This window comes from Erinaceus europaeus, chromosome 1, assembly GCF_950295315.1.
Source record: "Erinaceus europaeus chromosome 1, mEriEur2.1, whole genome shotgun sequence".
Classification (NCBI taxonomy): Eukaryota; Metazoa; Chordata; class Mammalia; order Eulipotyphla; family Erinaceidae; genus Erinaceus; species Erinaceus europaeus.
In genome coordinates this window covers 37,731,768-37,745,914 of record NC_080162.1, presented here as the reverse complement: position 1 = coordinate 37,745,914, position 14,147 = coordinate 37,731,768, and the positions used below count along the sequence as shown (strand labels likewise).

General features: G+C 41.2%; 1 protein-coding gene across 2 annotated transcripts in view; it reads left to right on the top strand.

Annotated features, from left to right (window-relative positions):
• The window catches only part of RAB22A (RAB22A, member RAS oncogene family), a 58,736-nt gene that overhangs the window by 30,688 nt on the left and 13,901 nt on the right, over positions 1 to 14,147 (top strand). For both annotated transcript variants that reach the window (XM_007525134.3, XM_060184556.1), the window contains exon 3: positions 4,131 to 4,212. In XM_007525134.3, coding sequence (XP_007525196.1) covers positions 4,131 to 4,212 — 82 coding nt within the window. The remainder of the gene's footprint in view (positions 1 to 4,130; positions 4,213 to 14,147) is intronic.

The following is a 14,147-nucleotide window of genomic DNA, read 5'->3' as shown; positions in this document are numbered from 1 at the left end:
TAGATGTGATCTTTCTCCTTACTTTCCTTTTCTCATGACAGTCACTAAAATTCAGCTTTTTTTTTAAGTTATTCAGCCAATTTTAACTCCTTTTTATTGAAGATTATATATCTGTTATATAAATGTCCGTAAAAAAATACTTCAAAATTCCAGCCTATTTGTTTATTTTTTTTTAATTGCCTTTATTTATTTGTTAGATAGAGACAGCCAGAAATCAAGGTAGGGGAGAGGAAGGGAGACAGATAGATACCTGCAGCCCTGCTTGAGGGAGAGAGACAGATACCTGCAGCCATGCTTCATCATTTGGAAAGCTTTCCCCCTATGGGTGGGGACCGAGGGGCTTGAACCCAAGTCCTTGCTTATTGTAACATGTGCACTCAACCAGGTGTACCACCACCCTGTCCCAAAATCCAGCCTGTATGAAAATACCTAGCCAGTGAAATCATTTTCCTGACTGGAAATCAGGTTTTGATACCATGTTACAGCTTGACCCTTGGCCCCAGAAGGTCTTAGTAGAAAAAAAGGAATGACTATTCCTGTTGCAAAGGCCAACTGGGGCGTGCTGAGGAGGCTGAGAGACAAGAAGCTTCACAAGAAAAGTGCTTTCATTTTTTAGGAGAATAGAAAAAAAAATGCTACAAATGTTTATCTGGAACCAGAAAAGACCTAGAATTGCCAAAACAATCTTGAGAAAAAAGAACAGAACCGGAGGCATCACACTCCCAGATCGCAAACTATATTATAGGGCCGCTGTCATCAAAACTGCTTGGTACTGGAACATGAATAGACACACTGACCAGTGGAATAGAATTGAGAGCCCAGGAATGAGGCCCCACACCTATGGACATCTAATCTTTGACAAAGGGGCCCAGACTGTTCAATGGGGAAAGCAGAGTTTCTTCAACAAATGGTGTTGGAAACAATGGGTTGAAACATGCAGAAGAATGAAACTGAATCACTGTATTTCACCAAATACAAAAGTAAATTCCAAGTGGATCAAGGACTTGGATGTTAGACCACAAACTATTAAATACTTAGAGGAAAATATTGGCAGAACTCTTTTCCACATAAATTTTTAAGACATTTTCAATAAAACGAATCCAATTACAAGGAAGACTAAGGCAAGTATAAACCTATGGGACTACATCAAATTAAAAAGCTTCTTCATAGCAAAAGAAACCACTACCCAAACCAAGAGACCCCTCACAGAATGGGAGAAGATCTTTACATGCCATACATCAGATAAAAGTTTAATAACCAACATATATAAAGAGCTTGCCAGACTCAACAACAAGACAACAAATAACCCCATCCAAAAATGGGGGGAGGACTTGGACAGAATATTCACCACAGAAGAGATCCAAAAGGCCAAGAAACACATGAAAAAATGCTCCAAGTCTCTGATTGTCAGAGAAATGCAAATAAAGACAACAATGAGATATCACTTCACTCCTGTGAGAATGTCATACAACAGAAAAGGTAACAGCAGCAAATGCTGGAGAGGGTGTGGGGTCAAAGGAACCCTCCTGCACTGCTGGTGGGAATGTCAATTGGTCCAACCTCTGTGGAGAACAGTCTGGAGAACTCTCAGAAGGCTAGAAATGGACCTACCCTATGACCCTGCAATTCCCCTCCTGGGGATATATCCTAAGGAACACAACACATCCACCCAAAAAGATCTGTGTACACATATGTTCTTGGCAGCACAATTTGTAATAGCCAAAACCTGGAAGCAACCCAGGTGTCCAACAACAGATGAGTGGCTGAGCAAGTTGTGGTATATATACACAATGGAATACTACTCAGCTGTAAAAAATGGTGACTTCACCATTTTCAGCCGATCTTGGATGGACCTTGAAAAAATCATGTTAAGTGAAATAAGTCAGAAACAGAAGGATGAATGTGGGATGATCTCACTCTCAGGCAGAAGCTGAAAAACAAGATCAGAAACGAAAACACAAATAGAACCTGAAATGGAATTGGCATATCGCACCAAAGTAAAAGACTCTGGGGTGGGTGGGTCGGTGGGGAGAATACAGGTCCATGAAGGATGATAAATGACATAGTGGGGGTTGTATTGTTAAATGGGAAACTGGGGAATATTATGCATGTACAAACTATTGTATTTACTGTTGAATGTAAAACATTAATTCCCCAATAAAGAAATAAATTTTTAAAAAAATAGCAGAAGTTTGGAACCTGTGTCTAGGAGACTATAGCATGACCAGGCATCTTGGCTTATCAGACTTTCCAATAAGTATTAGACTTCATAAATAATGGGAACCCCTCCTTTTTTAACATTTTCTTTTTTTATTATTATTTATTTTAAAAAGGAGACATTGTGGTCCAGGAGGTGGCACAGTGGCTAAAGCATTGGACTCTCAAGCATGAGGTCCTAAGTTCGATCCCCCAGCAGCCCATGTACCAGAGTGACGTCTGGTCTTTCTCTCTCTCTCCTCCTATCTTTCTCATAAATAAAATCTTTAAAAAATAATAAAATTAAAAAATAAAAAAGGAGACATTAACAAAACCATAGGATAAGAGGGATACAACTCCACACAGTTCCCACCACCAGATCTCCGTATCCCCTCCCCCCTCCTGATAGCTTTCCTATTCTTTATCCCTCTGGGAGTATGGACCCAATGTCATTGTGGGATGCAGAAGGTGGAAGGTCTGGCTTCTGTAATTGCTTCCCCGCTGAACATGGGTGTTGACAGGTCGATCCATACTCCCATCCTGTCTCTCTCTTTCCCTGGTGGGGTGGGGCCCTAAGGAAGCAGAGCTCCAGGACACATTGATGGGGTTGTCTGTCCAGGGAAGTCTGGTTGGCATCATGCTAGCATCTGGAACCTGGTGGTTGAAAAGAGAGTTAACATACACAGCCAAACAAATTGTTGACCAGTCATGGACCTAAAGGCTGTAATAGTGCAGATGAAGTGTTGGGGAGTCCTCCGTTTTGTAGATAGCTAGTAGGTATATTTTAGTTATATTTCAAACGGCCTGTAACTATACTAGTTTTGGGGTTTTTTTTTCTCTCTCTGAGCCTGAAATCTGATTTGCAGGTGGATCCAAGTTATTGTATGGGGAGGTGATATCATGGCTGGAAAAGGGACAGAACGCTGGATCAGGAAAAAGAGTGGAGAAGGATATAAATATTGTTGACTGTAAACCCATCGACTTGATTTGATTTTTATATTCTTATTTATTTTCCCTTTGTTGCCCCTTTTTTATTGTTGTTGTAGTTATTATTGTTTTAGTTATTGGTGTCATCGTTGTTGGATAGGGCAGAGAGAAATGGAGAGAGGAGTGCAAGACAGAGAGGGGTAGAGAAAGACAGACACCTGCAGACCTGCTTTACTACCTGTGAAGTAACTCCCCTGCAGGTGGGGAGCCAGGGCTTGAACCAGGATTCTTATGCTGGTCCTTGCTCTTCACACCATGTGCACTTAACCCGCTGCGCTACCACCTGACTCCCAGAACCCCTCCTTTTATACCTCCCTGGGCAAAGTCATTCAGAGTAAGACTGTGACCTGCAAATCATCATTCTTTTCTCCAAGGACTGGATCAGACCTTAAGGTCTAATGGTGGCTCATTAGTTCAGCTGAGGGAACCATTTCACTGTTGAAATACCATGATGGTTGCTGGGAATATCACTTCTCCAGCCATTTATTTTCCTTGCTCCCTGTTTAGTGTCTCTATTAACCTCTAGTGTTAGGCTAGCTCTTCGTATTCAGCTATTTATAATAGACATACTGTTTAGGTCTTGGAGGGGTGGGGCTCAAACCCCCATTTTTTTTTACCAAGATAACAGTTTTTAATTAACAACTTCTATATTTTACTAATGTCTGGTTTATCAGACTATCTCTTGGCTCTTTTGATGTGGAACTTGGGCAATTACTAGCCAAAGAATTCAAAGCCTCCTTTGTACTAAGCTGATGTGCCTGATGTTTTATTTTGACCCAGAACATGCAGCCAGCATCTGAGCACCCCATAAATACTCCAGAGAAGACCACAGTTAGGATATAGTGTGGAGTATGGGGTTGAGGATTAAGTGTAAGTCATGTTTCCTACTGGGGCTGGCACTGTGCTTTAAATAATTGTGTTCTGATCATTTAGGTCTCTCTTTATAGGGCATCTTTTATGACCAAGACTGTCCAGTACCAAAATGAGCTACATAAATTCCTAATCTGGGACACGGCTGGACAAGAACGAGTAAGTCATTCTTTAATTTACTATGTGTTTTTCTGAGACTCAAATTAATGCTCAAACTAAACTGTCAATGTCCCTGTCATTTCACGTTACTCACTTTTCTTCCGTACTCCGGAGACACATTTATTTCCATTTGCGTAGACCAGCCTTTTTCTTTCCAATTAGAGCCACAAAGTCCACTGATGGAGAAAGTGATAATGGGCACTGAGGGCATTTTTATACTTTTTAGTGTCTTAAAGTAAATGCTGACTAACAGGCCTGATAAAATTCTGCTCAGAGCATTGTATCTAATTTGGGGCTCCATCCTTCTGAAAGATATAAAAGAATTAGTAGTAGGAAGGGAGAGTTAAGCACATCTCATTTATAGCTGCCTTTTAAAAGCTAAAGAGGGAACTTTACAGCATATAAAGTTTGAGATTTAAATGAAATGGATGAGCTAACATGGTGCTTTGCAATAGGTACTTAATAAATGCCTGATGGTAAAATTGTCCAAGATGGTTATCTATTAAGGAAGAGCCTGAGCTCGAAGTAGAGGCTGAGGTGCAGCGCTATAGTGCAGTCTGAGGTTTTGTGAAGATTGGAAAGGGAACATACACCTGTGGGCTGCCTCGTTTTCCCCCTAGACCCTAAGTGTGATTTCCTTGTTGAGGTGTGTCTGGCTTCTGTGTCATTATTCAGCTGCTGTTTAATTTTGTTTTCAAACAGTACTATCAAAATAGAACATCTGATGGATGTACAATGCTATCTTAAGCTCTTAAAAGTATAGCAGAAGTAATCAAGAGAAATAGTCTGTCATCACAGTCTTATCTGAGACAGCACAGATACTGTGTATGGTATAAAATCTGACAAGAATCATCATAGACAAATGGGGGAAAACAAAATAAGCCATTACTGTTGTCCTAGATGTATAGACATAATACATTTGTACAGATATAATGTCTTAAGTTTGCTCAGCTTGGTTTCTTCTATTTTTTTTTTTTTTTTTTTTACACTGGATATCTACCACCATTCATCTTTGATATGCCTTCTTGGTCTTTCTGCTTTGTATTGTGTATATAAATAGAGTGCTGAAAACAACTAGTCTTTGCTAACCATCACTCTATCATCCTTCAGAAGTGTTCTTTGCCCCTCAGGGGGCCTGTGTGGTGGCACACCAAGTTAGGGTGCACAGAGTACGAAGCACAAGGACCAACACAAGGATCCAGGTTCAAGCCCCTGGTTTCCCACCTGCAGAGGGAGTTCACTTCACAAGTGGTGAAGCAGGTCTGCAGGTGACTCTGTCTCTCTCCCTCTCTGTCTTCCCCTCATCTCTCAATTTCTCTCTGTCCTATCCAATAAAAATGAAAATGGCTGCCAGGAGCAGTGGATTTATAGTGCTGGCATCAGGCCCCAGTGATAACCCTGGAGACAAAGAAAAAAAAAGGAGAAAAAAAAACAGCCTCAGTTTCTGTCCTGTTAGCCAAAAATTTGGGTGGCTCTTCATACTATTCATTTCTGTATCTTCTTATTGACTCCAAGTTTCAGTTATCCCATGATATAGCAAAACCCTCATTAAAATTATCTATGATAAGGATCCCATTAAGCTCTGAGTTAGAACTTAATCCTGGTATGCGCAGAGATCTTCAGCATTTCTTTTCTAGAGCATAGGAAACATGGGTATATGCTTCTCAGTGACTGCTACCGTAGTAGCAGGATTTTCTTCAGTTTTGTAATTAGCTGTTCTGTCTGCCTCTTGTTTCTCCACTTCTAATTGATTTCTGCACCAAGAATCATTGCTCTGAGATGCAAATCTGCTTCATCCCTACCTGAGGCACGCTCACTTAGCTGGCTGGCACAGAGTGTGTAAATGAGACAGGCAGGCAGGGGTTAGGAAAACTGCCCAACAGGACCCTCCACCCCCATGGAGGAAACAATCAAGAGCGGAGCACCAGCTGGTGAGTACTTACTGCAGCCAGTTGTTGCCTGGCAAGAGTACACATCCAAGGGTGCCAGATCACAGTGTTTAAGAAAAGCCAAATATTTGACAGCTAATTGCAAATCATTTGAAATGCTGTGAGGATCAGATAAGACACATCTGTGAGCTTGTTCTGACTCTGTTTGTCCTGGACAAGACCTTGGGGCCCTAAATGTGCCAACCTAAATGACTACATTCTCATATTTCCACTTTTTCTCAATAGATTTAGACCTAAGCTACTGATTGTCATCTAATGACCTTTCTGCTTAGAATAAGCTTCCCAGATAGCTCACCCAGTAGAGTGTGAACTTTACCATGCGCAAGGAACTTGGATTTGAACTCCCAGCCACCATGTGGAAGCATCATGCAAAGGAGAAGCTTCACAAGTTGTGTTGTGCTGTGGTGTCTCTCCTTCTCTGTATCTCACCCTTTAGAGGGAAAAAAAAGTGAGGGAAATACTGTCAGGAATAGTAGAATCATGTAGGCATAAAGCCCCAGCAAAATCCTACCCCCCCCAAAAAAAAAAAAAAGGTAGGGACAAGAGGAGGGGAAAGGAAGAAAGAGAATATTCTCTTCATCTCCAACATAGAAAATTCATACTCAACTTTCAAAACTGGCCCCTGCTGTTCACTCAAGCAGACCTTCCCTAACCATCCTTACTGTCCTCCCCTGAATGTGCACAGTGCCAGACTCAGATGCAGAGGCCATCTTTGATTCCTTCCTCCCCTTCAGACCGCCATGGTTGTTGCATCAGCATAGTCTGAAAGTTGCGTGTCTGTGTATGTCTTACTGAGTCTGTTTGTCTCCTCTTTTACCACCTCTGCTTTCAGCCACTTTTCACTCCCACCTGAGTAGTCAGTCCTTCAGCCTTTAACTGGTCTCCTACTGTCATTCTTCCAGCCCTGCCACCATGTACTTCTCATATAACCCAGAGGAATCTTGCATCACCATTATGCTGTCTCTCCAAACTCAGAGGAATCTTTAAAAAAATAAATCAGGGCTGAGAGGTAGCTCACTGAGTAGAATACATGTTCTTCTGTGAGACCATGAGTGTAAGCCCTGGCACCACATGGAAGCATCAGGGATGGATGAAGGGTCTGTGCTATCTCTCTCTCTGTCTGTCTCTCTGTCTCTCTCTCAAATAAGGAATGGAAAAGGGTCTGTGACAACTCTCAGTTGTATAAGTGAGTGCAGTAGACCCTGGATTCTAAGGGAAAAAGTGAAAGCATACATCGGATCTTCCTGCTTGATACCTTTCAGTAGCCACTGCTCCCCTAGTAATAGTCAGACTCTGCATAGTGGCCAACACACCCCTGTGTAGCGTTTTCATCTTCCTCTTCTGTGCCTTCCTGGTGTGATCTCCCTCTGCCCTTTGAGATTTAGCCCACTGACCCTTCAGTTCCTCAGGCACTCCAAGGCCCATGCCTGTCAGGTCTGCACACACATTTGCTTCTTCTGTAACTTTATTCTTCAGTCCAAGCATGGTCAGCTGACTCCTTGTCAACATTTTGGTCTTTGGCAAAATGTCAGTGGTTTTCCAAGCCATATATAAGCAGGACCCCAATATCTCATACCTTGACAGTCTCTCCTTACAGACTGAATATATTTTTTAAATTTTTTAATATTTATTCCCTTTTGTTGCCCTTATTGTTTTGTTATAGTTATTATTGTTGTTGTTATTGATGTCATCGTTGTTGGATAGGACAGAGAGAAATGGAGAGAGGAGAGGAAGACAGAGAGGGGGAGAGAAAGTTAGACACCTGCAGACCTGCTTCACTGCCTGTGAAGGGGTTCCCCTGCAGGTAGGGATCCGGGGGCTCGAACCAGGATCCTTAAGCCAGTCCTTGGCTTTACACCACCTGGCTTACCCCGCTGTGCTACCGCCTGACTCCCACAGACTGAATCTTGAGAGCAGGGATCACATTCATTTTAACCAAAAGAAAACTAAGAAATGTATTTTTACTGTATTTTACTGTCAACTGTAAAAGGTCCCAGTTTGAGCCCCCAGCTCCCCACCTGCGTGGGGGGGTCACTTCACAAGCAGTGAAGCAGAGCCGCTGGTCTGCTGGTATCTATTTTTCTCTCTTGCCATCTACCCCTCCTCTCGCAATTTCTTTCTGTGCTATCCAGTTAAAAAAAAAAGGAAAAAATGGCCGCCAGGAGCAGGATTCATAGTACAGCCACCGAGCCCCAGCAATAGCCCTGAAGGTAGAAGGGAGGAAGGAAGGAAGGAAGGAAGGAAGGAAGGAAGGAAGGAAGGAAGGAAGGAAGGGAGGGAGGGAGGGAGGGAGGGAGGGAGGGAGGGAGGGAGGGAGGGAAAGAGAGAAGGAAGGAAAATAAAAGAAAAACTACAAGGAGTCAGGCGGTAGCACAGCGGGTTAAGCACAGATAGCGCCAAGTGTGAGGACCAGCATAAGGATCCCAGTTCAAGCCCCCAGCTCCCCACCTGCAGGGAAGTTGCTTCTCAAGGGGTGAAGCAGGTCTGCAGGTGTCTATATTTCTCTCCTCCTCTGTCTTCCCCTCCTCTCTCCATTTCTCTCTGTCCTAACAACGACAACATCAATAACAACAACAATAATAATTACAACAACAATAAGAAAACAAGGGCTCCCCATCAAGATCCCAAGCACATTTTTTAGGAGAATAGAACAAATGCTAAAAATGTTTATCTGGAACCAGAAAAGACCTAGAATTGCCAAAACAATCTTGAGAAAAAAGAACAGAACCGGAGGCATCACACTCCCAGATTTCAAATTGTATTATAGGGCCATTGTCATCAAAACTGCTTGGTACTGGAACATAAATAGACACACTGACCAGTGGAATAGAATTGTGAGGCCCCACACCTATGGATATCTAATCTTTGACAAAGGTACCCAGACTATTAAATGGGGAAAGCAAAGTCTCTTCAACAAATGGTGTTGGAAACAGTGGGTTGAAACATGCAGAAGAATGAAACTGAACCACTGTATTTCACCAAATACAAAAGTAAATTCCAAGTGGATCAAGGACTTGGATGTTAGACCAGAAACTATCAGATACTTAGAGGAAAATATTGGCAGAACTCTTTTCCGCATAAATTTTTAAGACATCTTCAATGAAACGAATCCAAAGAAGACTAAGGCAAGTATAAACCTATGGGACTACATCAAATTAAAAAGCTTCTGTACAGCAAAAGAAACCACTACCCAAACCAAGAGACCCCTCACAGAATGGGAGAAGATCTTTACATGCCATACATCAGATAAGAGTTTAATAACCAACATATATAAAGAGCTTGCCAGACTCAACAACAAGACAACAAATAACCCCATCCAAAAATAGGGGGAGGACTTGGACAGAATATTCACCACAGAAGAGATCCAAAAGGCCAAGAAACACATGAAAAAATGCTCCAAGTCTCTGATTGTCAGAGAAATGCAAATAAAGACAACAATGAGATATCACTTCACTCCTGTGAAAATGTCATACATCAGAAAAGGTAACAGCAGCAAATGCTGGAGAGGGTGTGGGGTCAAAGGAACCCTCCTACACTGCTGGTGGGAATGTCAGTTGGTCCAACCTCTGTGGAGAACAGTCTGGAGAACTCTCATAAGGCTAGAAATGGACCTACCCTATGATCCTGCGATTCCTCTCCTGGGGATATATCCTAAGGAACCCAACACATCCATCCAAAAAGATCTGTGTACACATATGTTCTTGTCAGCACAATTTGTAATAGCCAAAACCTGGAAACAACCCAGGTGTCCAACAACAGATGAGTGGCTGAGCAAGTTGTGGCATATATACACAGTGGAATACTACTCAGCTGTAAAAAATGGTGACTTCACCATTTTCAGCCGATCTTGGATGGACCTTGAAAAATTCATGTTAAGTGAAATAAGTCAGAAACAGAAGGATGAATATGGGATGATCTCACTCTCAGGCCAAAGTTGAAAAACAAGATCAGAAACGAAAACATAAATAGAACCTGAAATGGAATTGGCGTATTGCACCAAAGTAAAAGACTCTGGGGTGGGTGGGTGGGGAGAATACAGGTCCATGAAGGATGACAGAGGACCTAGTGGGGGTTGTATTGTTATATGGGAAACTGGGGAATGTTATGCATGTGCAAACTATTGTATTTACTGTTGAATGTAAAACATTAATTCCCCAATAAATAAATTATATATATATATATATATATATATTTAGAAAAAAAGAAAACAAAGGCAACGAAAAGGAAAATAAATAAATAAATAAATAAATATAAAGAAAATTTTAAAAACTAACTACCTTACAGTGCCATTATTCTAGAAGAATATTGTTTGGAGAAGTCATGGCTAAAATTTTTCCAAATTTGTGAAACATGGCAGTTCACAAATCCAAGAAACTCAGTAAACCATATGGACAAAGGAAGCCACATCCAGGTGCAGCCTAGCGAGGCTGCTAAAATCCAAAGACAAAGAAAACATTTTTGAAAGCAACCAGAGAAGACACATTACATAACCAACAATATGAGTGATGGCTAACTTCCTTTTTTTTTTTTTTTTATGAAAGTGACTTGTCTTTATAATGCTGTTTCACATTTTTTTTAATATTTTTATTGGGAAAATTAATAAACATAGTTGTTGGTACATGTGTAGAATTTCTCAGTTTTCCACAGAACACTCTCACCCCCAGTCTCGGTCCTTTTCCACTATTATGTGCCAGGACCTGAAAGCACTCCGCTCCCCAGAGTCCTTTACTTTGGTGCAATAGACCAAACCCAGACCAAATTATGTTTTGTGTTTCCCCTTTCTGTTATTGTGTCTTAAGTTATGCCCATGAGCAAGATCATCCAATATTCATCCTCCGTCTGGCTTATCTGGCTATATGTGATTCCTTCAAACTCCATCCAAGATAAGGTGAAGAAGGTGAATTCACCATTTGTAATAGCTGAGTAGTATTCCATTGTGTATATACATGACAACTTAGACACTCATCTGTTGTTGGACACCTAGGTTGCTTCCAGGTTTTGGTATTACAAATTGTGCTGCTCTGAACATAGGTATACACAATTCTCTTTGTAGAGACAGTGTAGATCTGGGTAGTTCAACCCCCAGTACTACCACAAGCCAGAGCTGAGCAGTACTCTTTCGGGGGGTGGGGGGAGGAGAAAGAGAGAAGGAGAGAGAGAATGCCATAAGACAGTAGAAACAAAAGATAATCAGTCTGCCAAAATCACTCTCTAATGTGAGGTAAAAGTGATATTTATGTCAGCAGCCTAGGAGGTGGCACAGCAGATTGAACAGACTCAGAAGCATGAGGTCCCAAATTCAGTCCCCTACATTATATATGCCAGAGTAATGGTCTAGTCTCTATACTGTTGCTCTTGTTGGTAATAAGTAGTTGGGGCGTGGGTGGGGGGGGGGGGGCTTGTTGTTTGTTTTTAAATTTATTCCCTTCTGTTGCCCTTATTTTATTGTTGTAGTTATTGTTGTTATTGATGTCGTCGTTGTTGGATAGGACAGAGAGAAATGGAGAGAGGAAGGGAGGACAAGAGGGGGAGAGAAAGATAGACACCTACAGACCTGCTTCACAAGTGGTGAAGCAACTCCCCTGCAAGTGAGGAGCCAGGGTCTCGAACTGGGATCCTTGAGCTTTGTGCCAACTGCTTAACCCTCTGTGCTACTGCCTGACTCCCTTGCTTTTGTTTTTTACACATACTGTTCATACACAGATGCTATTTTTTATGGTAAATTGTAAATTATTTAAATTTTTTATTTAAAAGACTACTTATGTGGTCCGGGAGGTGGCATAGTGGAGAAAGCATTGGATTCTCAAGCATGAGGTCCTGAGTTCAATCCCAGGTAGCACATGTGAACCAGAGTGATGTCTGGATCATTCTTTCTCTGTCTCCTTCTATCTTTATGAATAAATAAAATCTTTTTTAAAGACTACTTACTGGCTACTTAGTACAAAAATTACAGCATTTAGGGCAGGAGTAAATAGCATAATGGTTATGCAAAGAGACTTTCATGCCTGAGGCTCCCAAGTCCCAGGTTCCAGGTTCAATCCCCTGCACCACCATAAACCAGAGCTGAGCAGTGCTCTGGTAAAAAAGAAAGAAAGAAAGAAAGAAAGAAAGAAAGAAAGAAAGAAAGAAAGAAAGAAAGAAAGAAAGAAAGAAAGAAAGAAAGATTACAGCATTTGATTACATGGTTTATCATGTATATAGATTTAAAATATCTAACAGGGCATAAAAGACAGTGGGCAAAAATGAGTTTTTTGTTGTTTCTGTCTTTTGTTTTTCTCTTTCCAGATTGGGACCCACTTGCATGCATGATTTTCTCTACTCCAGGCCACTTTTTCATTCAGATATCAGATAGGGAATGAAAGACTACACTGCAGCATCAAAACTTCCTTCAGTAACATAGAACTTCCCATATGGTACCAGGGATCAAACCTGGGTCACACACAGGTAGACATGTGACCACGTACTGAAATATTCCTCCAGCTCAAGATGTTGATGCTTTGGAGATTCTGGTATCTCATATGAGGTGGTGCATTTTTAAGTTTAAAGAAGACTGTAAGAAAAAAAACAAATACTCTGGGGGAGATTTAAAAAAAAATACTCTAGTTACAAAGTTAGCACTTAAAAAGTAATACAAGAAGGTTTATCTAAAAAGCCAGAGAACAACATCTAAATTAAATGCGAAAAAAATATTTTTAAAAATTTTTAATTAATGCAAAAAAGAAGAGAAGGGGGGAAAAGATTTGGGTGTCTTGTTTGTTTTGTTTTTGTTGTTTTTTTTTATAGTTTTTCATTATCTTTATTTTGTTTGAGAGAAACAGCCAGAAATCAAGAGAGAACGAGGTGATAGAGAAGGAGAGAGCCAGAGAGACACCTGCAACGCTACTTCACCACTCGCAAAGCATTCCCCCTGGAGGTGGGGACCAAGGGCTTGAACCCAGGTCCTTGCGCATTGCAATGCTTGCGCTCAACCAGGTGCGCCACCACCAGGCCCCTTGATGTTGTTTTTAATCAGTGCACTGTTCAGCTCTGGCTTGTGGTGATATGGGAGATTGAACCTGGACCTGGGAGCCTCAGGCATGAAAGTCTGTTTGCGTGCTGTCTTCCCTACTTTTTGCTTAATCAAATAAATAGCAAACTAACATCCCGAGCATTAGTATACCAATTATATTATTGTGTTAAATATAAAGAAACTGGACATCCCACTTAAGAGGCAAAAGTTGTCAGGTTGGGGAGGGGGGAATGAAAAAGTGATTCTGTGCAAATAATAACCAAAAGAAAACCATTTTGGATTATGTCTTTTTTTTTTAATTTATTTTATTTATTCCCTTTTGTTGCCCTTGTTGTTTCATTGTTGTAGTTATTATTGTTGTTGTCGTTGTTGGATAGGACAGAGAGAAATGGAGAGAGTGAGGGGAAGACAGAGAGGAGGAGAGAAAGATAGACACCTGCAGACCTGCTTTACCGCCTGTGAAGCAACTCCCCTGCAGGTGGGGAGCCTGGGTTCGAACCGGGATCCTTATGCCGGGGATTATGTCTTTTTATATATATTTTTTCATTACTATCTTTATTTGTTTATTGGATAGAGACTGTCAGAAATCGAGATGGAAGGGGAAAATTAACAGGAAGAGAGAGACACCTACAGCACTGCTTCACCATTTGTAGAGCTTTCTGCCTACAGGTGGAGACTGGGGATTCAAACCTGGATCCTCAACCAAGTGTACCACCACACAGCCTCCATTTTGGATTATGTTAATGTCGGTAAAGTAAGACAAGCTTGATGATCAAAAAATAAAGGGATTGTGGTCTGGGAGGTGGCATAGTGGATAAAGCACTGGACTCTCAAGCATGAGGTCCTGAGTTTGATCCCTGGCAGCACATATACCAGAGTGATATCTGGCTCTTTCTCTCCTCCTTTCTTTCTCATTAATAAATAAATAAAACCGTTTTTTAAAAATAAATAAATAAAGGGGTGTGTTAAGAGACATT